The 24700-nt window shown below is 40.3% G+C and overlaps 1 protein-coding gene across 1 annotated transcript in view; it reads left to right on the top strand.

Annotated features, from left to right (window-relative positions):
• LOC103184830 (limbic system associated membrane protein) overlaps positions 1 to 24700 on the top strand; it is a 351957-nt gene that overhangs the window by 149810 nt on the left and 177447 nt on the right. The window contains exon 2 of the mRNA XM_042334086.1: positions 9555 to 9787. Within this exon, the coding sequence (XP_042190020.1) occupies positions 9555 to 9787 (233 nt within the window). The remainder of the gene's footprint in view (positions 1 to 9554; positions 9788 to 24700) is intronic.

Below are 24700 nucleotides of genomic sequence, written 5' to 3' on the forward strand. Positions count from 1 at the left end.
TCATATTATGCCCTTCATGTGGGCAGCATCTTGGATTGCTTAACAGTGGTAGGAAAGTGGTAGGAAAGTGCTAGGTCATGAATTGATTTGCAAGTAAGTGTGAGGATATTGATCAACCCATTTGGCAATAGGGTGCTAGTGGAGCATAGGGACATAATGGAGCATAGGAACAGGAGTAGGCCATTCAGCCCTTGGAGCCTGTTCCACCATTCAATTAGATCATGACTGATCTATACCTCAACTAATCTTGTCAATTCCAATTTCCCACTTGTTCCCCATATCCCTTGATACCCTGACCTACCAAAAATCTATCACCTTCACTCTTGAAGGTGTGGGTGGATTCAGCATCCATAGCGTTTTAGGGGAGAGAGTTCCAGATTTCTACCTTTGAGTGAAAAAATGCTTCTTGATTTCACTCTTAAATTTCCTGGTTATAATTTTAAAACTATGCCCCTTGTTTTAGATTACCCCATCAGAGGAAATAGCTTCTCTGTATCTAACCTATCAAATCCCTTTATCATCTTAAACACCTCAATTCCCAGCAGGGTGAAACCTTGGGCAAGTTTCCTTAATCCACATGCCTGATAACAATCCCTCATGAAAAAAATAATAAATTGGTCACTGCAATCCATGATTGTTTGTGGGACACTCCTGTGCGTTATTGGCTGCCACATTTTGCCCACAATTATATAGTCGATATACTTTCCAGTATATTCAGTGAAGCGCTTTGAGAAGTCTAGAAGATGTGAAAAGCGCTATATCAAATGGAAGTATTATTATTATTATTTATTACCTCAATCAAATCATCCCTTAAATTTCTAAACTCAACAGAATATAATCAAGCAGCTTGTCTTCTTAACTTAACCCTTTAAGGTCTGGTACCATTCTGGTGAACCTGCGCTGCACCCCCTCCAGGGCCAATATATCTTTCCTGAGGTGTGGTGTCCAAAATGAACGTAGTACTCCAGATGGGGTCTGACTAACGCTCTATACAGCTTAAGCATCATTTCTTCCCCTTTCCAGGTCCCTTGAGATAAAGGCCAACATTTCATTCGCCTTTTTGATTACTTTTGGCACCTGGGAACTAGTTTTTTGTGATTTGTGGATATGGACACCCAAATCTCTTTGCTCCTCCACGGTTCTTAGTCTCTCCCCATCAAAAAGAAATTCTGCTTTATCTTTTTTCAATCCATAGTGGTTGACCTTGCACTTCCCTTCATTGAACTCCATCTCCCCCAGTTTTGCCCACTCACTTAATCTGTCTAAATCCCTTTGTAAATTCCTATTCCCATCTGCACAATTTACTGAGCCTCCTAGTTTAGTGTCATCTGTAAACTTGGTTATAAAACTTTCGATTTCTTCATCCAAATCATTTATATATATATGGCGAAAATTTGAGATTCCAGTACCAACCCCTGGATTAGATTACAGTCTCTAATCTCTTTTGTCAACCGTAGTTGCTTAACTACCCACAGTGTTTCCACGTCCTGATTGCCTTTATTGAAATCTTTCCTTTCCACTGCTGTAATTTCCATTGCATTTCACAGGAGCCGAGCAAGGACGGGAATGAGTGTGGTACAAGTAAGAATAATGGTGGTGGAATTGGATTTTGTGGGTTTTGGAGTTGGGAAGACCAGCAAGAAGAGCATTAAAAAAATCAAGATGAAGTGACTAAAGCATAAATGAGGGTTTCAGCTGCTTTAGGTGTGAGGTATGGTTAGAAGCGGGCACTGTGGCAGAGATGAAGGAAACCGATTCTGTAGGAATCAAACCTGATGGCTAAGTTGCACCCAGGTTCAGTGAATCTGCGGGAAAGGTTGGGGAGATTAAGGAAGTCAGAACACATTGTTGGGAGACAGGCAAAATGTTTTCCGTCTTGTTAATATTCAGCTGCATGTTGTCAATACTCCTCAAAGCATTTCACAGGATATAGTGTATACTGATATACTGACATTTTGTGGGCAAACATGGCAGCCAATTTGCACACAGCAGCGTCCCACAAACAGTCATGGATTGAACTGACCAATTTGTTTTTATTTGAGAGAGTGTTGGCCAAGACTTAGGATTAAATAGGTTTGCAGCATGTATTCAGCAATACTGAACGAGTAGCAGAATGAGTCACTCCAGGGAGAGAGTGCACATTCCATTCCAACTGTCTATCTCTGGAATTTCCACGTGTAGGTGGGATGCGTGGAAATCTCAGCTTGGTTTGGATACTCTTAATGGTGATGGTTTTCCGCAATTGTCAGACACTTAGCTGACCCCAAAAAAGGAGCAGCTGATGATTTTTAATGTCACTCAATGGAATTTTTAAAAAAATCATGTTTAACAGTAGGTTCGAGATGAAAGAGTATTTTTAATTCATTTATTTCATCTCTGAGGGAATAATACCTACACAATTACCTTTGATGTGGATAACTTGACAAGAAAATGTGTATGCCTGCTTTTTTGAAGTGGTGTTTCAAAATGACAGTAATGGCATTATTAAAACAACATAGCAGGCTTGAAGACACTGCTGTTCATTCTGTTGACAGTCAACCCTCTTTACAATGTTTTTGCCAGTAATTTGGGGCAGATGAAGTAGACAGAGGACGACATACACAACAAATAAAAACATAACTGAAGTAAATGGTTGCTCACCGTATCTACATTTGAAATAGGGGCTGAAATTTATCACGCTTTCCTTGTAATAATTATCAGATTTTGAGTTGGAGTATAAGAAACAGTTAATTCAGTCAGTTTCCTGTACTTTTGTACTGAAATTGCAATATTTACCTCTCCTGCACCCCCTCCCCCACTCCCCGCTCCCTCAGCACAGTGGTACAGTCCAAGGGAATCCCAAATCTCACAAGGTCTGTTTTTGATCATTATATCAGCACTTAAGTGAAGTAGAACAGGAATCGGAATAAATTAACTCAATTTCTTTATTGCTTATCCCAAAATCTGATAATCTAGTGCAAAACTGGGAGAGCACTGCATTGTTGGAGGGACCATCCTTCGTATGGTGTCTGTCCTAGTGTACTGCACAACAATTCTCCAGAAATACCAGTCTTTTTGTGGTACACTTGGTGGCCATGTTCGTCTATAAATACAAGGTTCCTACACTTAACAGTTATTATTGTTAAAGTATTTTGAGATGTTTGAAGTTATCAGCTCTATAATGAATAGAACAATTAATATTATTACAATTATCACAAGATTTAATGTAGCAAACATCACCGCATAATGTCTATGGTCATAGTGGGTTGAATAAGAAGAAAAACATGTTGTCACTTGTTTGCAACACGACTTGTCATTACTGTACATATTGCTGGGTTCAGGGCATGTTGTAAGATTATTCCAGGATCTGTAATCCGGTGCATTGTCCTCGATGACCTTATTTTGAGATACGTACGTCATGTATAATTTAATAGTCCCATCATTTATATATGCGTTTTTAAAACAAATCCAACTTTTTTGTTTGTAATGGTAATTTTTTAATTAAATTTCCAACTCATGCTAGCAAACATTTTTTTTCTCACATCTATATGCATTACCAGGCTTTGTGGGAACATTGAAATAGGTAGCTTCTTTGATGGAGATGTACCTTGCTTGTTGCCGCCTGCTCTTTGTGAACACATAGTGCTGAAGTGAGGAAATGTCACTCCAAAACTACCCTGAGTGACATTGCAGCAAGGTGCATAGCTGTACTGCCAAACCCTCTGCCTCATCATTATCTTTGGTAGGCCACATTAGGCCGCCCTTGGGCAAGTCCTCCCTGAATCTGCCACCTTATGCATCCATCAAACACTTCAGGGAAAAGAAAAGGATGACAGCTACAGACAAGCGTGGGAAGCATAGGAAATGAGTATGTGCTTAAAAGGAACATAAAATATCAAACTTTTTTCAGGCAATTACCCTTTGCAGCATTTTTCCTGCACTATGTCACTGTTTAGTTTAATCACAGAACTGAATCACAAATGTCCATGGAACCAGGAGTTGATGAATCATAATACTGCTTCATATTAGCATTTTTTTTAATGTTTATTAAAAAATGATCACTTCTGTTAGCAGAATATAATTTTTCTTGTTGATATTTTGTGCTATGAAGGCAGAAGATAAACTAGATAGGAGGTTTCTATATTGCAGCAAAGGAAGATTTTGTTTCTCCCTTGGAGAGTTGTGTATAATTCTAGTTGCTATTAGGAAAAGTTTGCTGTTAGAGAAGGTACAACGAAGGGCAAGTAAATTAATGGCTGGTATTAAGAACCTGAGTCATGAGAAGAAGCTACATAAGCTGGGAATATGCATGCAGGAGAACGCTTAGTGGAGATCTAATTGAAGAATTCAAAATCCTTAAGTGGTATAGATAAATCGAACTCCAATGCACTGAACTGCGATTGTTTGGTTGTTGGATACATGCATGTCATTTTATCCATATTGGGGCTCAAACGTAGAAGGAAAGTCAAATTGGGATACAATTTAGTTTTAGTTTTGTGCATTTTCACATTGTAACAAGGTTCAGAATTTTACTGGAGTGCATCAAGGTGGAGAGATCTGATCTAAATTTAGTAAACGGATAGAGAGCCAAATAGACAGAAAAGATGCACACACAAACACACAGAGATCTGATATCATCATTGTTTTCGTACCTTCAAATAGGATTCTCTACAGTAGTATTTAAGTAAGGGATGATAAATGTGACAATTATCTTTAATTTTTGGCTACTTTTGGATGCACGTGCCCAACCGACCAATTTAGCCCAATAGTTTGGCTCTCAGGCTCTCAACCATTGCTGCTGTCATGGAATCTGGCATTTCAGTGTCGCTGCACATGAAACCAAACTAATTCTGATTCATTGACCTCACAAATTCTATAACAAATTCTGGACTTGAGCTCAGAAGAGGGAAGGAAAAATGTTTAGATTTAATTAGATTTCACAGAGAGTGGGTGAATATGGACATTGCGATATGGACTTTGAGAATGATACTAAATTAGGAATTGTTATGAATAATGACAGAGTACAGGATGCTACAGACAGATATTGAAAGATTAGCGTAGTGAGCAAGAGCATATTTTGGGCCAAAGATGTGATGGAGGTGTTTAAGGTAATAAAGTAAAAATAAAGGGTTAGAGGGGATAATTGGTGAGGAAGTATTTCCACTGGTAAGTGACAAGGGCAGGAAGACATGAATTTTAAATTATAACTAGAAGCAGTGAAGTTAGGAAAAATATTCTCACAGAGGGTTGTCAGAATGTGGAATAAATTGCCAGGGATAGCTGTTGGAGCAGTGTCAACTGGGGGCATTTAAAAAGGAATTAGATAGGCACATGTGGAGGAACAGTATTAGAGGGTTCCAGGAAAGAGCAGGGAATTGGAATTATGATGGAAAGTTTCATTGGAGGAGCAACCAACAACAATAATATAATGGGCCAAGTAGCCTCCTACTGAGTTGTAGATTTTTGTGGAATGCCTGTGGATGTGGCCTTTTCTAGATCGGTGTATACTTGTGTTCAAAAGATTGTCATATCCACAAGCAAAGGTTTAATTCCAGCCTATGATTAGTTACTGAAAGTGGCCTGTCGGTGCTAGCTCTTAACCCATTGTTACAATTAATTTTAGAGTAGTGGGTAGATGTCTGAGGGCCTGATAGCAGTGAAGTTAATGGGGAGGAGAATAATAATAATAATAATAATAATAATCCTTGCATTTGATATAGCGCTTTTCATGTCTTCTAGACGTCCCAAAGCGCTTCACAGAATGTGCTGTAAAGTGAATTGACTATACAATCAAGAGTTCTATACAAATTCAAGTTGTTGTCATTGTCTAGTGATAAATATGATGCATGTGCCTGTAAATAATATTTAATTTTGAATCGAAATTTCATAACAAATGCCAAAATACATGGAAATTGTTAAATAGCTTTATGCTATAATAAGCGAAGGGTAGATATTATAAAAAGATGAGATCAAATGGGTCAAAGGGTCTTCATCTGAACATCTCATGATATTTGATATAACTCCTGAGCCTGTCTCACTGTTCCATATAAACTAATAAAGGGGGATTACAAAGGGATGATAGGGACATTATGAATTGTTTTCCACTTTGTAAGGTTTATATTTATTTTCTAACATGTAAATTGGATGAGAGGATGCAAAAGAGAGGAGTGGATTGTTAGGATAGGGGAGAGAGTTCTAAAAGCTCCTGTCACAGTTGCCATCATTGAGATAAGCAATTGCAAGTGAATTACAAAGTTCTTCAGTTCAGTTATAGCAGCAGTCTCTTATAATTCATGAAAAGGTCTAAGGTGTCTTATTGTATTCAATACTTTTCAAGGACTAAAATTAGTCCTGCTTCAATCTCAGCTGGAATACCATAGCAATAAGTATGGCATTCAGTTTTAGTGATCAAGTAGAAAATAATAAACCATGAAAGAATACATTAGAAGACTTGTATTGTGAGGACACATCAAAAATTATTCAGAAATCAGTGTCTAGCTCACATTCTGAGGTGCATTATACATTACACTGCAGATACATTACAGTGCATTATACTGGATGGTGTCTTGTGTTCATTATTTGTTATTACATCGGGCCTTCGAACACGTATTATCCATAAGTAAAATGACATATTTTGTACCATTAGTGTTTTAGAGGGTATGTATTTCAATGTGTACAATACTTGTTTTACTAGCTCAGAGGCAGAAAACACACTTTTTAATGTTACATTGTTGAAAAATGTCCAAATTATTCTGTTTCAAAATGATACAATCCTGCTGTTGAATAAATTCTAATGTTTCAAATCGATGAATTATGACTGAGAGGAACGTCTTCTAAAAGCTGCTAAAGAACCTTCATGCTTCACAACGTACTGTATTGCTCATGATAAGCATTAATATTTAACTCGTAACTAATAACAACCGTGGGTGTTATTTCATTCACAGCAGAACTGTGACAAGTCTTAAATGCCCTGTACTGCCACTTCCAGTTGGGAGAAGCTTAATATAATACAAATTATGGTAGCTTGAATTTACTTCTTAGATACAAAGCCACAATAATATAGTGGTCTATAAAAATAAGATGCATAAAACGTTTATAATTCAGAAGTCTTGTCACCACGGCATTCTCTTATATATGATGGCCTCTGATTCACCATGCATTATTTATGACTCCATCAGTTACAAAGAAATGGTATAAAATATTCTTTCAAACAGGTTCTAACTATAAAACAATTGTGTAGGGCTCTGCTAAATGACATTTTTGAGTGGTTCTACAGTATATCCTGCAGCAATTTCAAACTATGTGCAGATGTACTTTGTCTGCTCTGATGTCAGCAAGTACAGTTTATTTTCTTGTATCTTGACATGCCTGATTTTCCATGAATCCAGTTATTTATTACCACGTTTCTGTTAGTATGGGCACCTATTCAGAATTCTTGAACATTTTTTTCAGGAGTGGGGCTTACATTGTATTTGTATTTGTCTTGCTCAAATCCATGTAAGGAATTGAGGAATGTGGACACATTTGTTTATAATGGAGGGTGATGATTTCTGCTGCTGTTCAATAAATTGAATGAAAAATTAAATTAAATGACCAAGACTCATAGACGATGGGTAATGCCATTGATCTCTAGTGGTCCAGTAACATAAGGTTCTATTGCAACTTAGAATTCCTTCATTCACGATACAGGGCACAATAGAGAAGTCTACAAGAAATAATAGCCGTAATAATCCTTGCTTTCAATAAAGTGCCTTTCATATCAGGAGAACATCTCAAAGTGTTTCACAAGATTTATTGTAGAGTGTAGTGACTGTGCATTGTTCTGCTCAGTCAGCCCATAACCACATAGGTGCCTATGTCAAACCAAAATCCAAATCCACCATCGACAGTTGGGCCTTCAGCCTCTCTGGACCCCACCTTTGGAACACCATCCCACAGTCCCTTCGCCTTGCTCCCTCCCTTGCCTGATTCAAGATACGTCTCAAGACCCTCCTCTTCAACCATGCCTTCGGCTACCCTCCTACCCATACCCTCCCTGCCCTCCACTCCCCTGCTCGGGTCCAAATCTCTGACTGTCCAGCACATTGAGATGTCCTCGCGAAGTGAAAAGCACCATACAAATGTAATTTGTTGTTGTTGTAGATAACTAAGTTTATAATTCTTGCCATAACTCTTGCTAACCATTGGGTACTATATAGAATGAAATCTATTATATTTCATAACCGATATATCCAACATTTTACTGTTTGGGAAGCCAAAGGCCCAAGGCAACAGACTCAATTGGTCAAACGTTGTTTTCAGGTTGGGGAAAGTGCAAATTTGACCCTTCCTTGGCAAATTTTATCTGGGAAACAAATAGCTTGAAGATGGTAATGAACCTAGATCTGTGAGAGCAGCAACTGAGAGGAGAGTGTTCCACGTAATGTTCAGTGCTAGCACGAAAAGATTAATGGATCGCAAATTATGTTGTGTTTTATTGATAGTAGTGATAGTTTCCACCAGCAAATCTTAATTCAAATAGTCTGGCGATCTTGGACCTTGGCTTTTGGGCCAGAAATAGCCAGCCCCGAGATCAGCTGATCTATCTGAGATATAGGTGGAATTAGCAACAACAAATTCCATTTGTATCGCGCCTTTCACGTCAGGAGGACGTCCCAAGGTGCTGAACAGTCAGGGATCCACATCTGAGCTGGTGGTTGGGTTCAGGAGGGATGGAGAGTGGGGAGGGTAAGAGTAAGAGGGTGACTAAAGGCACGGTCAAAGAAGAGAGTCTTGAAATGGGTCTTGAAGGAGGCAAGGGAGGGTGCGAGGTGGAGGGTCTGCTGGATGAAGTTCCAGAAGGTGGGGGTAGAGAGCCTGAAGGCCCACTCACCAAGGTGGGGGAAGTGAAGTAGGTCAGAGCCTACTAACCAGAGGAAGCAAACAGGTTTATAGGGGATTAGGAAATCACTGAGGAAGGGAGGAGCGAGGCTGTGGAGAGCTTTAAGAGTAAGGACCAGGATCTTGAACTGTATCTTCTGAGTGATGGGGAGTCAGTGGAGCTGGGCGAGGATAGGGGTGATAGGGTCATGGAACCTGGCGTGTGAGAGAATATGGGCTGCAGAGTTCCTAATTATCTACAGCCTGTGGAGGGAGGAGCTGGGAGGCAGACAGGCAGGGAGTTTGCATAGCCGAGTCTGGATGTGATGAATGCACGTATGAGTATCTCAGCAGCCTAGGGTGAGAGACAGTAGCAGAGCACTCTGGGAACTGCGATGCAGGCATCAGACCTTTGTGAAAAACACAAAAGCAATATGCTGTCACCTCTGAGGGTTGAAGAGGAGTCTCGGGATAAAAGGGACTGTGCCTCAGACTAGTTCTGTTGGTTGCACTCTTGGCAGTAAGTCAGAAGTTTGTGAGTTCAAACCCCATGTTGGGATTTGGAACTCATATCATCTAGGCTGACACTCCGATGCAATGTTGGGGGTTGGGGGCACCAGCACATGAATTAATTGCTCTATTTAGATTCTTAATTTTAGTTATTTCTGGTTGAGAATATCAATTATACTAATTTGTTTTACCTTTCTGTGTTACAGGTGTTATGTTGATGACCGTGTCTCCAAGGTTGCATGGCTGAACCGATCCAATATTATTTTTGCTGGAAATGACAAGTGGTCCCTGGATTCCCGAGTCACTCTGTTGACCAGTGCTCGGTTGGAATACAGCCTTCAGATTCAAAAAGTGGATGTGTCCGACGAAGGTCCTTATACCTGCTCAGTGCAGACTCAACACCAGCCTAAGACATATCAGATCCATTTGATTGTGCAAGGTAAGATACCTAGATTGACTGAATGCCTGGCTATACGTATAGTTTGTCAGAGCAATAAATAAAAAGCCTCTGTAGTGGTAATTAACAGTTCATGTTTGTATGAGTTGATCCCAAGTTCACCATATTACCATAAACATGTTGCGTTTGAGTATTTTAATAATCCCTTACCCTGGAAGGTAGTCCAAGCAACTTGATTTGCAGCCAACTAAGAAAGTACCAGAAAATACAGTCAGATGGCATGGGAGTTTCAAGACAGAGGTTTAATTTTAACTAACAAAACCAAAAAAGGTAGATTTAAAAATCAAATATTAGAACATTTCCAGAATATATAAAATTATCTTTTACTTTCACATTTCCACTCTAAACCAATTACTTTTGACTCAAATTTATTTTGGAGGAATGGGCACATGCTTAAAATTGTTATTGACTACAGTTGCAGTGCTGGTATAAGAATGGTCTAGTCCGCAATTTTTCTGTTGACATAGTTAAATCTATTCTCTGATGATCTAACATGAGAATTTCAAAGAAGGCAAATATCCGTTTTCCATTCTTCAAAACAAAATCCAATAAATTAAAAAAAGAACTGATGAACCTTATAGCTCAGAATAAACTGATTTCATGCAACAGGCAATCTTTGAAAACATTTGAATATCTGGCCATCATTCCAAAACAAATGCATTACAGCATTGAAATTGGCATTTTTTGTTTTAAGTTCAGTACTAATCCAATTAAATTTTCAGGTTCCTTCGACGAGAGTGCAAGACCAGCATTCCTGTTTTTAGATTTAATTCAAAGGGTTTATTTTGCATAATTTCTTCATGGAAATTCCTCAATAACGTATTCCTGCCATTCCTAAAATAGAATGTGTCAGAGTGGTGTTCCCATTGGTCAGTGTGATGTACTATTACATTAATTACCATTTGTGCGACTTGGATTCTTAATAAGCCATCCCATTATGAAAGGTTGCAGATTAGACCCCATTATTGGTCTCAGTGGATCATCTCCTGTGGTATACAAATTTTCTGTTGTAGCCAGTTTTAAGGATACATGCTGTGAAAACTACATTATATGGAAAAAGTAGCACAACTCAAAGATTCAGAAGCATCTGGAATATGTAGCTGTCTATCTTTAAACCAGAACATTTCTGAAAAACAGACTTGACAAACAAAACTTTCTGGAATATAAATGAAAAGCTAAGTGGTGTGATCTTGGCCTTCACATTCCTCAGTGATGCACCCTTCTGTCTGGTGCTATCAGCTTTGCTCAGTTGAACACTAATTGAATTTACCACCATTTTTGAGTAAATCACTGCTTAAATGAAAAATGAGTTCAACTTTGCAGTTTACCTGTTTATATTGCTTACTATATTAGAACTGGATCAGATAAGAGATACAGCTAGGGATTGGTCTTTTTATTGCGATAAGGCAAAGCTCAGAGAAAGATGTGTGACAAATTGGTCAAGTGAAATTAAAGAATCAGGCAAGGGAGTAACTTTTACAGAAAGTATCAAAAAGCTGAGCTACTGACAACTATAACTTGTTCAAAAGCAAAGAGCAACATAAGTGATTTTGCTAGAAGAAATCCTGTACAGGCAATACTCTTGTCAGCAGACAATGGTCAGAATGCTAAATAATGAAGTAGATATATATAATCATAATAATAATTAATAATTGCATTTGTTATAGCACTTTATCATGTTGTCGATGCATCTCTTAAAGCATTTCACAGAATGTTACTGTGACTGTGAATTTGTAGAATTACCAGGGAGAAGAAATTGCACCTGGGTCTAGATTTAAGCTATTATCTCACAATTGCCCACAATTTGCACGTTTCACAATGTGCAATTTGTGAGTAATTTTTAAATTTAGCTTGAAAAAATTCTAGGTTATTTTTTGAATTTAAAAATTCTCAAAATTTTGCACATTCTGAAATGCTAAGAAAAAAGTCTTACTTGTTGTATCTCCAGGTGTCTGGAATGTAGGGTGCTGATGTTGTGAAAATCAACTAATTCAGTACAACTTTGCTGCTGAGTGAAAAGGAAGAATAATTTGTTTTGGTCAGCCAGGTGTCTGACACGTGCAGACACCCTTCACCATGCTTAACAGTATCCAAGCTAAACTGAGATTTCCACCCTACACATCTTACCTACTCATGGGAATTCTACAGATAGATTGATGGAATGTGCACTGCCTCCCTGCCTTTGCTGCAGTTCTAGTTTGCTCCGAGCAGGCTTCCAAACCCGTTTTAAAGGCCATCTGTTTTCACCTTATATCACTCCTTCCTTTTGTGGTTACCTTGACTGTGTCCCGCTTCAGGAATGAATGCCTTGCAGGCTGCTGAAATGAAGACGACAATCTCAAATCTATTTTGCCTTCTGCTAAGAGCTCACCCCGTCCGGAAAGATCTTTTTAGTGCAGTGCTTCTTCCCAGCAGCAGCAGGGGAGTAGCTCCACACTTCTTCCAAATATATGTGTTCGTGAGTCAGTGGGTTCATTGACAGGCCAAATCTAACCTTGCCATCTCACCCTTTGACCCAGGAATATACATTTGTTAGGAGTGGTTGCCTCTAAGCAGTGTACTCCCTACTGAGGGCTGCTCATTTGGGGCCAAAGCATTTTAGTGAGCAGTAGCTTTACCTGCGCCCCCCACCCCACCCAGCCATCAACGCACTACATACTGGGTTTTCCTCTGTGGAAGTAAAGCTGCACATGTGACCCGTCAAATACAGTTATAAGGTGGGCCCACCCTTGTAAGAGTTCAGATCCTTAGTCATACTCTGTCAGGTCCTGCGAGCTTGCCACTTTTTCTTTCCCGAACGCTGAGGTAATTGGAGGGGTGAGGCACCGTGACTGTACACTGACTCAAGGTGACTCAGCAGCACATTGTCCCTTGTTGGCAGCAGTTGGAACCCCAGGTAGCAGCACCAGCAGCCCTGGATGTCATCAGAACAGGCAACTGGGACAAAAGAATAGCTACATTTTATAAAATGCTCATGGGTGAGTCAGTCAGATGATTCACTGACTTACCCAGGAGTTGTCTGTCAAAGAATTCCCCTGTTCTGTGAAGCACTTTAAGACGTCTCGAAGAAGACACAAGGCACTATATCAAATGCGAGGATTATTAAATTCAGGTATGAGTCTCCTTCACTGACAGACTGAGAGTAACATTTAAGGAAGACACAGAATCCAGCAGTAGACAACAACAACAACAACATTATATTTATATAGCGCCTTTCCCGACGGGAGCACGTCCCAAGCTGCTGAACAGACAGAGTTTCAAACCCGAACTGAGGGTCGGGGTGGGGGAGAGGGGAGGGCAGGGGGGGAAGCAGGGAGATCGAAAGCACGGTCGAAGAGGAGGGTCTTGAGGTGGGTCTTGAAGGTGGCAAGGGAGGGGGCGAGACAGAGGGACTGCGGGATGGAGTTCCAGAGGGTGGGTGCAGAGTAGCGGAAGGCTCGCCCGCCGAAAGTGGGGTGAGCAAGGCAGGGGACGTGAAGCAGGCCAGAGCCTGCTGAGCGGAGGGAGCGAATGGGATGGTACGGGGTAAGGAGGTTGGAGAGGTAGGGGGGAGCAAGACCATAGAGGGCTTTGAAGGTGAGAACCAGGACCTTGAACTGAATCCTCTGTGTGTTGAGAAGCCAGTGGAGTTGGGCAAGAATGGGAATGATAGGGTCACGGAGCCTAGTGCGGGAGAGGACATGGGCTGCAGAGTTCTGGATGATCTGCAGCCTGTAGAGGGAGGAGGTGGGGAGGCCGATAAGCAGTGAGTTTGTATAGTTGAGCCTCGATGTAATGAAGGCGTGTACGTGGGTCTTGTTGGCCTGTTGGTGTGAGACAGTGTCAGAGTCGGGAAACGTTGCAGAGTTGGAGGAAGGCAGAGCAGGTCATGGCTCAGATGTGGGCTAGAAAGGATAGTTGAGGGTCAAACAAGATGCCGAGGTTCCGACTGGCTGAGTAAGGTGGAGTGTGCAACCATGGATGGTGATGCTGTCAGCGCCTGAGGTGAGGAGGCACTGATGGGAGCCAATCAGGAGAGCCTCGGTCTTGTTGACGTTCAACTGTCGAAAGTTAGCTCTCATCCAGGACTTGATGTCTGACAGACATTCTGTCAGCACAGCAGTGGTCCTGGAGTCAAGGGTGGAGGCAGAAAGGTAGAGTTGGGTGTCATCCGCATACACGTAGAAGTAGAGATCTGGAAACTCTTAGAATCCCAATTAATCCAAAGTTTAAAACTATGAAAAGGGTCAAATTGGAATCTGGAGTTTGTGATCTTCTTGAATACCCAAATTTCTTCAAGGAGAGATCTTATCATAGGGTCTATTTGTGAATTGTTTCCTTGGTTGCCGAGGTAAAAATGTCAAATTCCTCTGAAAGTCTTGGCTGAGAACGAAATCCCCAGAAAATAAGACAGCTGGCCTTTCAAGAGAGATAAGAATTAATTGAAACCAGGCACAAGAGACTATATAGTTACGACGAGAATAGACCATGGCGATATACTTGTGAAACAGTAAGTGACTTGAATCAAAAGTCAGGGAATAGGGAGTTCCTTTTGGAAATTTGCCTTATAAAATATTGTAGTGATATAAAAGCAGGATTCAAAAAATCTATATATTAAGTCATCACATTAGAGTTCCATAGAGACATTAAATAATAATTAAGATGCAGTACGTTCCCCTGGACAGAACATCTGGCGGTGAGTTGGGTTTACCTGAAATGCCATCTGTACAAAAGGTGAGGTTATAAACTCAAGTACACCTTAGTTTCCAAAATAGTAATAGGAATAACATAACAAGAGGCTATACAGCTCTTTGAGTGATTGTGTTAGATCATAGCAAATCTTTTAATCATATTTGCGCACCTTTCCTAAAATCTCAATTAGGGACAAATGGTTGGCATGAAGCTATCTCTCTTGATGATACCAGGACCCTGAGGGATGCTCTTGAAGTGGGCCACATCCTTGGTAGAATCTGTCTGCAGAAAGAGTGGAGAGAATACTTCCACTTGTAGTAACCAAAATGACTGTTTCCTTGGGAGGGTAGTGATGTCATAAAAGTATAGGAACATAGGAAAACACAACAAAATGAAGCAATTCAACCCATCACGTCTGTTCCACCAGTTCATTAGATCTTGGCAGCTTTTTTAACCCCCATTCTTTCACCAAAGCCCTTTATACCTCTGCCACTCAAGTATCTGTTCATCACACTTTTAAACATCCTTATTGATTCAGGCTTTACGGAAGAAAGTACCTCTGGAGTTATGGAGTGTAGAAGTTATTCCAAAAATTCTAATGCATGGTAAAGAGTTTCGTCATCAAGGTGATGCTATATTTTCCAACAAATGTGTAGATTACAGTGTTATCAGACCCAATTAAAATGCACCCCAGTTTAACACGTGGGCTCTCAGTATTTTGTGAGATTTTAATCATATATTATCACACAAACAGAATAATAATGCTGAATTCAAAACGTTTCCTAATTCATGCTTGGGTGATCCTACCAAGCTTTACAGATGCATCAGGATGTTTAACCACTGTTATTGGTAACAAGCATGTAATTGCTGCACTGTTGTTGGCTCCAAAGTAATTTATTTGTTATTGTAAAATCAAGTCAGGTCCTATGGACCACCAGTATATAAAAAAGTAATAAGCATTTCATTTTCCATTTACTCCTTCTGCTTGAGGAGCTTGCTAGACCTGAAATATTTCAACAAATAGCTTGCTGTATTCTAAGTTTGAATAAGAAAACCCTTCACATTGGTAACAATAAAAGAGTGCTGGTTCTGATTTCCATGTTGCAGTTTAGTGTGAAAACCTTTTGAATGGTTTTGCTTCCATTATTGACTCCTTTTAATGAAAATATTTTCTCCATTCTATCTGCTTCCAAATTAAATAAACAAGCTTCACATCATTTTCTAGCCAATATTGTTCAGATAAGAGTACTTTATAGATATTGTATTAGAGTAGCCCCTGATGTCTTACTGTGCCTGTACTGTTGCTGTCTGTTTTAGTTCCACTTTGCTTTTCACAGCCTTTCAGATCAGAAACTGCATCTGAAAGAGTAGTGTTGGTCCTACCTATTTAGACTACATTGAGGGGTGGTTTCATATTAATTGGCACACTGAATCTTAAACGGACCATTTAAGGACCATTTTGTAATGTTATTGAAAAGCAGGCCTGTCAGTAGCATTTTAAGAACAATGAAACACTAACACATTTTGTTGTGCATGTATAGAATTCTGATATTGACTCTGAATTGTATCCCACATTAAGAGAGATTTCTTCAGTATTGAATATGAATTGCCTGGATTTGGGGAGGGGAGCTCCCCCACCTCCTACACTGTTCTAAAAGTCACTGTCCATGAAGCCAGTCATGCTTCAACCTCTGGCTTGTGGATCGCTGCTTTTGATTGATGCTTGAGTTGGGGGGCGGAGGGAATCGCAGCTTTACACTGAATTTTTTGTTCAGAAGAAAGCTGTTATCCTGCTAACTGACAGTCAACGACCATGATCCCTGAGCTAAAGGATGAATGTAAGAGCCAGTTTCCAGATGTCAGTATTCAGACACATATTCATATGCCATACATTTAAATTTATACCCAAATTCAACCCAATTTGATTTTAATTTTCTTTTCTAGACCCTGGCCAATGCCAAGAGTGTTGCGAAGTATAAATCAGGTTTCCCATTCCACAACTCACTTCTGCTGGAAGCAAAATGCAACTGCAAGCAAAGCGATAAACAAAGCATGCATGATAACCTAATGCTGAATGCCTCATAAGGGGATTGACCAAAGAGATTCAAGCCATAATGATCCCCTATAATAGGACCTGCAGATTTCTGAGTCATGCAAAGTGGTTTACACAAAGAAATTGCACAATTTCAATTAGAAAAATCATATTAATTTCTTTCAGTTGGATAATTAATGTGATATCTTAAGAAACAAAATAGTTTATGTTTTGATATTTTAGTTATTTCCATCTGATGGGAAATGAAATTGTGCTATATTTGTTAGGAAGTTAGAATTGACTTCTGCTGAAATGAAAAATGATCAGTAAATCAGTAAATCTTCTTTGAGAAGGAAATTTAAAGAAAACATGAAAAGGGAAATGTTGGCCCCATAATAGACAAATTAAAAGAACAGAAATGAGAAACTCATCACAAGAAGCAGCAAAAACTTAATTAACCCACTTTAATTTTCTTCTGTCATGTGATTATCGTTTTCTTCACAAGTAAAATGCTGCTGCCTGCAGCTTAGATGCTTCTCAAGCTTGCTAGAATTCAATAACTTCTATAACTTCTGCTGTAATATGAAAGCGTCGGGTTTAGCTTATTCTTCTTAAGATAATACTTAAACATAATTGGGATTGATGTCTGTACATTGTGCAGAATTGTTCCTTCTACAGTACATGTTCAAAAAAGTTCAGAATATGTTGCAAAGACGTTAATTCTTCAGTTAAGATAAAGAAAGAATAGCACTTAATTGCATTAAAATGTCTCAAAATATTCAAAAGTAATTTCTGTCAAGTACAATAATTGTTTTTGTAGACAAAAGTAGCAGCCAATTGTGTTCAACAAAGTGCCAGGAGGTGAATGATCAATTAATCTGATGGCTTGATGGCCAGTACATCGGGAGAAACACCCTACGTTATTCAGATAGTATTTTTGAATCTTTAATGCTCACCTGATATTAACCATCCCAATGGAAAGAACATGTCTGATGGTAATTCAATCGTCTGGCTTCTCTGGCAGACATCAGGGCCTGGATGAGTGCAAATTTCCTGCAGTTGAATGTGGACAAGATAAAAGCCATACTCTTTGGTTCCGGTCAACGTCTTCACGAATTCAAGATCCTCACCCTCACCTACAAGGCCATTCACGGCCTTGCTCCCTCCTACCTCTCCGACCTACTATCCCCCTACCTACCCGCCCGTACCCTCCGTTCCTCTGGCTCCGGTCTGCTCCACATCCCCCGCCCCAACCGCCCTACTATCGGTGGCCGGGCCTTCAGCGTCTCAGCCCCTAGGCTCTGGAACTATCCCCCAGTGCCTTCGCCTTGCCTCCTCCCTTTCCTCCTTCAAGGCCGGTCTCAAGACCTTTCTCTTTGACCGTGCCTTCATCTCCCCTCTCGACTCTCTACCCCCTCCTCGGTCCCTCCCTTCCCTCCCCTCACCCTGACCATTTCCCCCCTGCTCGGGTCCTGACCCAACTGTACAGCGCCTTGGGATGTCCTCCCGACGTGAAAGGCGCTCAATAAATGGAATCTTGTTGTTGTTGTTGTTCACTCCTCCAGATCTGAATGCTTCAACCTCCCTGGGCTCTCCCTCAGACTCACTGAACCAGTGCACAATCTTGGAGTGTGGTTCAACCCCCAGCTGTCGTTCCTCCCCCACATCTGGTCCCTGACCAGAACCACCTTCCTCCACCTCCGCCACATTGCCCGCCTCCGACTGTAGCTTACCCAAAATGCAGCCGTAACCTTCGTGCATGCGTTTGTCACCTCCCACCTGGATTACTTAAACACACTCTTTGCCGGTCTCCCCAGCTCCACTATTTAAAAAATCCAGCTCATTCAGAACTCTGCTGCCTGCATACTGACCCGGACCAAACTCTGTAACCCCATTTCTGCCAGGCTCCACTGGCTCCCCATCACTGAATGGATCAACTTCAAGATCCTCACACTTGTGTTCAAATCCATTCACTCCATGGCATCTCCTACCTCTCCGACCTCCTCACTCCCCAATCCACCACCTGGCGCCTCTGCTCGACTGCCACCAGCCTCCTGCACCACTATTGGATCTTTAGAGGCATAGAATTAGAACATTGAATCGCAATGTGTACAATACAACAGCTGGTGTTTCCCCCCACACCGAATATATTGTTATTAATAATAACCCACCCCACTTTGATTTGCAATAGTCAAGAACAACCACTCTATGTATTACAACCTTAATTCATCTAAAAATTGTGAGCTGCTCAGAACCATCCTGAACCCTCATCACAGCACAGATGTGCTGGAAGACGTTAATTGTTAAGGAGGAGCAACCCCTTCATTCCCCTTAGCAGTTTTTTTCTGTGATTGATCCCATTACACCTTGATGTGACCTGGAATTAAGCAACACTTTGAGGTGGAATGCAGGTCCACATTTTTAATGACTCTTCCTGTCTTGTATTGTTCCACGGAGAGTCTATTAGACTGGCGTAAAAGTTAAATATGGCTATATACTGTACTTTCAAAATTGTTACTATCTCACTGTAAAGTTATTTGCACCATTTATAATTATGCTTTTGACCAGTTGACCAACAGTAAATGGCACTCTAGCAATTGAGTATCCCCTATAGTATGTACATTTATAGGTGTCCTGTAGCTTACAGGTTACAGCGCTCGCCTCGCAAGCAACAACAACAAGATTACATTTGTATAGCACCTTTCATGTCGGGAGGACGTCCAAGCAAGACACCTGGGTTTAATTCCCAGCAGGGCAAAATGTTGGACAAGTTTCCTTACTCCACACGCATGTTTACCTAGCAGTAAGTAGGAACCCAGTTGTTAATCAATTGACGGATCGCTTTTCCGGCTAATAATTCCTTCAAAAACAATAATAAAGCTGGTCACTCAATCCACGGCTGATTATGGGACACTGCTGTGCATAATTGGCTGCCATGTTTTGTCCCCCAAAAATACAATCAATTCACTTTACAGTATATTCTGTGAAGCACTTTGAGATGCCTCAAATATGTAATAAGACTTCTTTCTCAAGGTGATAATTAGCAATATTGTTGGTCCTCTGTTCCATACATTCACTATTCTTTGTGGAAACACAATTTCACCTGAGGCTTGTTCATTGTACACCTCTGTTCTCTATTTCTACTTTCACAGTTCACATTTAAAAGCTTGTTGATGTCTACGTCATCTATGCCTTTCAGATCCAGAAACTGCTTTGCCTCAGTTTCCGGACACTAAATAGGTTCAGCTCTGTGATTCTTTTGGAACCCTAAATGTATTAGTTCTCTTCTACAGGCACAATTTTAACAACCAATCATTGAAGTAAGTCACTTGCTTATTCTTATTGTGCTCTAGATCTTGCAATTGTAAGATTGTAAGAACTTAAGTTCCAATTGCACATTATTACTATAAAGCGTGGCTTATGAAATGCTACAAATTTCACTCTATTGTATGTTCTCTGAGTGATGTTAGAGGCAATCTTAGGCTAGCTTCACCAATGATTTCTGATTTATTCCTCTGTCTATCTAGCAGTAAGTAGGAGCCCAGTTGTTAGCCGATTGGTGGATCTCTTTTCCGGGGTAATAATTCCTTTTAAAAAATTGGTCACTTCACCATGACTGTTTGTGGGACGCTGCGGTGTGCAATTGGCTGCCATGTTTCGCCCATAAAATATACAGTCAATTCACTTTACAGTATATTCTGTGAAGCGCTTTGAGACGTCTCATAGGTATGGTAAGGCGCTATATCAAATGCAAAGAGTATTATTATTGTTATTAATGTAGGAAATTGAGATAAACGGCAAAACATCTTCTAGTCTCAATTTATAAGAGGTGTCCAAAGGGTAATTATATTCTACAGTGGAAATGGTATGGGTGATGAGCTGCTGCTTGTGGCCTTATAAGCTCACCAGTCTCTTGAAAATGGCCCCAAAGTTGTTTTGGATTACTTTATACCTGAACTATCTGAAACCTAGAGACAAATGTTGCTTTCCTCTCCATTATTTAAAGATTTTGCTACAGTTTATGGGTTGAAATTCCAGTCTTATCACATCAAAATGTTTTGCAGGAATTTCAGTTCCTTTTTCTGTGCATTTGAAGAACTCTCATTAGCTTGGTTTGAATACTCTTCAGCAAGTTGATGGGTTTCCAGCAGACCAAAATAAATGATTTCTGCTTTTCAATGCCAACTGTATGAGAAATGTTGTGGCAAGAGACTTAATACCAGTACCTTGAAACAGGCACAGTTGATTTATACCAATAATATATATAATATACAGTATCTGTGCATGAATGCACAAATATAGGGGGAATTGTTTTTAAACCATCTGGCCTTGATTTCAATCCATTTCTCAAAGTAAAAAGAGCTTTTTCAGCTAAAAAGCTCAATACATGTTGTTGAGAAGTGCCTTTAAAAATGTATAATGTGCTGCTGTCATTTTGTGCAGTTGGAAAAAAATACTATCGGCAGCTGAGGAGTATAAGATGCCGCCTCCATGACAGGTTTCAAAAAACACATATTTTTAAGAGCATTTTGGTTCTTAAGCTCTCCACTTATTATTTCTCATATCCTATCATGAGTCGTGCATTCTTTTCCTCCAGGCAGACTATGGATGACTTATTTTGGCATACGCAATGAGCGTGCTGCTTGAGGCAGGAAATCTGCAGATCTCTGCAGATACACTGTGGTAATTTGTCTACACACAGCATGAAGTGCTACATTTGAGAAAGCAACATCCCCCCCCTCCAGTTTACATTTAACCCCTTCACAACATGTTTTACCAGCAGGTACCAGCTTAGCATCAAGTTCTACTTGTATTAAAAACACTCAAACTAGCATGATACTCTGGTGCAAATGATATCATCCCATCCATTTAACTGTTCCATTTAAGACAGAGGGGATTGTGTTCATTTAAATAGATTGGAAATCAATTATTCTGTTTGAAACTGCCCTTAGTGTTGAAATATCTTCATTAGCCACATCCCCATAAATGATCAGGGACTATACCACCATATATTTTAGAGGCAATAAAAACCACAGCAGATGATTTCTGTGGAGGATAATCAAACTGTAATTTATTTACATAGTGGATTTTAATGTTGAAACTAGGAATAAGGTACGGTGGATCCCAGCATAACGTATTACTTAAGGTATATAAAATCCCCATATGGTGCAAGTCAACACTTCCACCTTCTATGAGGATACTTTCAGATATACAAATCATAAAAACATAAGAACATAAGAATTAGGAGCAGAAGTAGGCCATTCAGCCCCTCTAGCCTGCCTCGCCATTCAATAAGATCATGGCTGATCTATTCTAACTCCACCTTACCCGCCTTATACCCATGTCCCTTAATCCCTTTATCCACAAGAAATCTATCAATCTCAGTCTTGAATATGTTCAAGGACTGAGCATCTACAGCCCTTTGGGGTAGAGAATTCCATAAATTCACTACCCTCTGAGTGAAGAAGTTTTTCCTCAACTCAGTGCGAAAGGGCTTACCCCTAATTTTAAGACTTATAATTTCTCCAACCAGGGGAAAAAGTCTCCCATTGTCTGTTGTTGTGCCCCTCAATAATCTTATAGGTTTCTATAAGATCACCTCTCATTCTTCTATATTCTAAAGAATATAGGCCTAAATTGCTCAACCTATCTTCATAACTCACCCAACTCATCCCTGGTACCAACCTAGTGAATCTACGTTGTACCCCTCCAAGGCGAGTACATCCTTTCTTAAATAAGGAGACCAAAACTGCACACAATACTCTAGGTGTGGTCTCACCGCGGCCATATACAGTTGCAGCAAGACTTCCCTACTCTTATCTTCTAACCCTTTTGTAACAAATGCCAACATACCGTTAGCCTTCCTAATTGCTTGCTGTACCTGCAAACTGATCTTTTGTGACTGGTGTACAAGGACACCCAAGTCCCTCTGAATGCTAACACTATCTAGTTTCTCCCCTTCTAAAAAATAATCTGCTTTACTGATTTTGCCACCTGGGTGAATGACCTCACACTTCCCTACATTATACTTCATCTGCCACCTATTTGCCCACTCACTTAGCCTATCTATATCTCGTTGCATTTACTCTCCCTCCTAGTTTAGTGTCATCCACGAATTTGGATACATTAAATTCAATGTCCTCATCTAGATCGTTGATGTAGATTGTAAATAGTTGCGGCCCAAGCACTGATCCTTGTGGCACTCCACTAGTCACATCCCGCCAATCTGAGAAGGACCCGTTTATCCCCACTCTTCGTTTTCTTCCCGTTAGCCATTCTTCAATCCATGCTAATATATTCCCCTTAGTTCCATGGGCCCTAGTCTTGTGAATCAACCTTTAATGCGGCACCTTATCGAATGCCTTTTGGAAATCTAAATACACTACATCCACTGATTCCCCCCTATCTAATCTACTTGATATGTCCTCAAAAAAATCTAAAAGATTTGTTAAGCATGACTTCCCTTTTGTAAAGCCATGTTGACTCTGTCTAATCATATTGTGATCCTCTAAGTATCCCACTACGACATCCTTAATTAAGGATTCTAGAATTTTCCCTACCACTGATTTCAGACTAACTGGTCTATAGTTCCCCATCTTTTCTCTCCCACCCTTCTTAAATAGTGGTGTGACGTTTGCGATCTTCCAATCAATGGGAACTGTTCCAGAATCCAAAGAATTTTGGAACATCAGACACAAGGCCTCCACTATCTCATGAGCTACATCTTTTAAAACCCTAAGATGTAGACCATCAGGTCCAGAATCATAGAAGGCCAAAATTGGCCAACTTTCCAGGCATTGGGCATCATCTGCACTTTTCTGCACACCTGACTACACTGTATATCTTGATGATCTGAAAATTGGCCATTTTGGTTTCCCCCACACCAGCCAATGTTTTGAAGCAGTAATAGTGCCGACCCGCAAATTTTGGAATTTTTGAGTAAGTAAATATCAGGGTCTGTACCTCAGCCACAAACCCATGTTCTGAAGTGCTTCATAATGGGGTTCCATTGTATTCCCCAATAATATGTACATTCTGGCAGTTCACTCCTGTCAGTATTTTGAATTAATAGCGATGCATTTTCCATTGTAGATCACACAGTAAACTCCTAACCTCCTACCATCCTGCCCGGTCCCTCCGCTCAGTGGGCTCCAGCTTGTTTCACGTCCCCTGCCTCGCTGGCCCTACCATTGGCTGGTGGACCTTCTGTCACTCTGCCCCCACCCTCTGAAACTCCATCCCGCAGTCCCTCTGCCTCATCCCCTCCCATGCCTCCTTCAAAAACCATATCAAGACCCTCCTCTTCGACCGTACTTTCGATCAGCCTGCTTCTCCTCCTGCTCTTCACCCTCCCCAATCCCAACTCCCGGCTTAGGTCGGACTTTTTGCCTGTCCAGCGCCTTGGGACATCCTCCCAATGTGAAAGGCACTATACAAATGTAATTTTGTTGTTGTTGTTGTAGCTCTACATTTCTGCATAGAAACAAGACTGTTGTAAGACTCCCTGATAACACCAAGAGTTATTGCCTCAGAGTCCAATTTGACCACACTTCGGGCAGGTTTTCAGTAATTGAAGGACAGATACCACAAGTCACTGGCTGAAATGCATAAGACTGATACTCGTGGGAATAAGTTAGTGATTTGGTTTGGTGAAAAATATTTTTTATTCTGATATTTATTGGAAAGGAAGTTTTGTGTTTTAGCAGGTTGTGCATTACCTCTGATGCTTTTGCAGGTGCAGGTATTATTTATACGTTTTGTTGTATTTTATGTCTGACTCACTACTTTTGTTTCTTGTGAATTATCACTTGTGTTTTATGGTTGGTGTGGACATAGCCTGAAACCTATTACAAGAGTGAGATAAGGAAAACAGGTATTGGTCACAGAGAGATGTTGACAAGATAGAGCAATTAAAGTGTTATTGGGATAAATAGAATGTGAAGATGAACGGTCAGTTAAGCTTTTCAACATTTACCAGTCCATTTATTAGAAATGCACACAGCCCGAACAGACTATTTAAAGTATGCTGGTTTTATATTTCTCAATTCTTCACAGGCAGTTTCTTTGCTTCACTCACATATTGAACCAACATATTGAATCTCCATCTTGCTTTGATGTCTTTACCCTTAATCCTTTTTCAGTTATTACCATTTGTAGCCTCACAATCACCTTCAATCTAAAATGGAATGCTC

The sequence above is a fragment of the Callorhinchus milii genome, unplaced genomic scaffold (genome assembly GCF_018977255.1).
Source record: "Callorhinchus milii isolate IMCB2004 unplaced genomic scaffold, IMCB_Cmil_1.0 Scaffold4, whole genome shotgun sequence".
In the NCBI taxonomy this organism is placed as follows: domain Eukaryota; kingdom Metazoa; phylum Chordata; class Chondrichthyes; order Chimaeriformes; family Callorhinchidae; genus Callorhinchus; species Callorhinchus milii.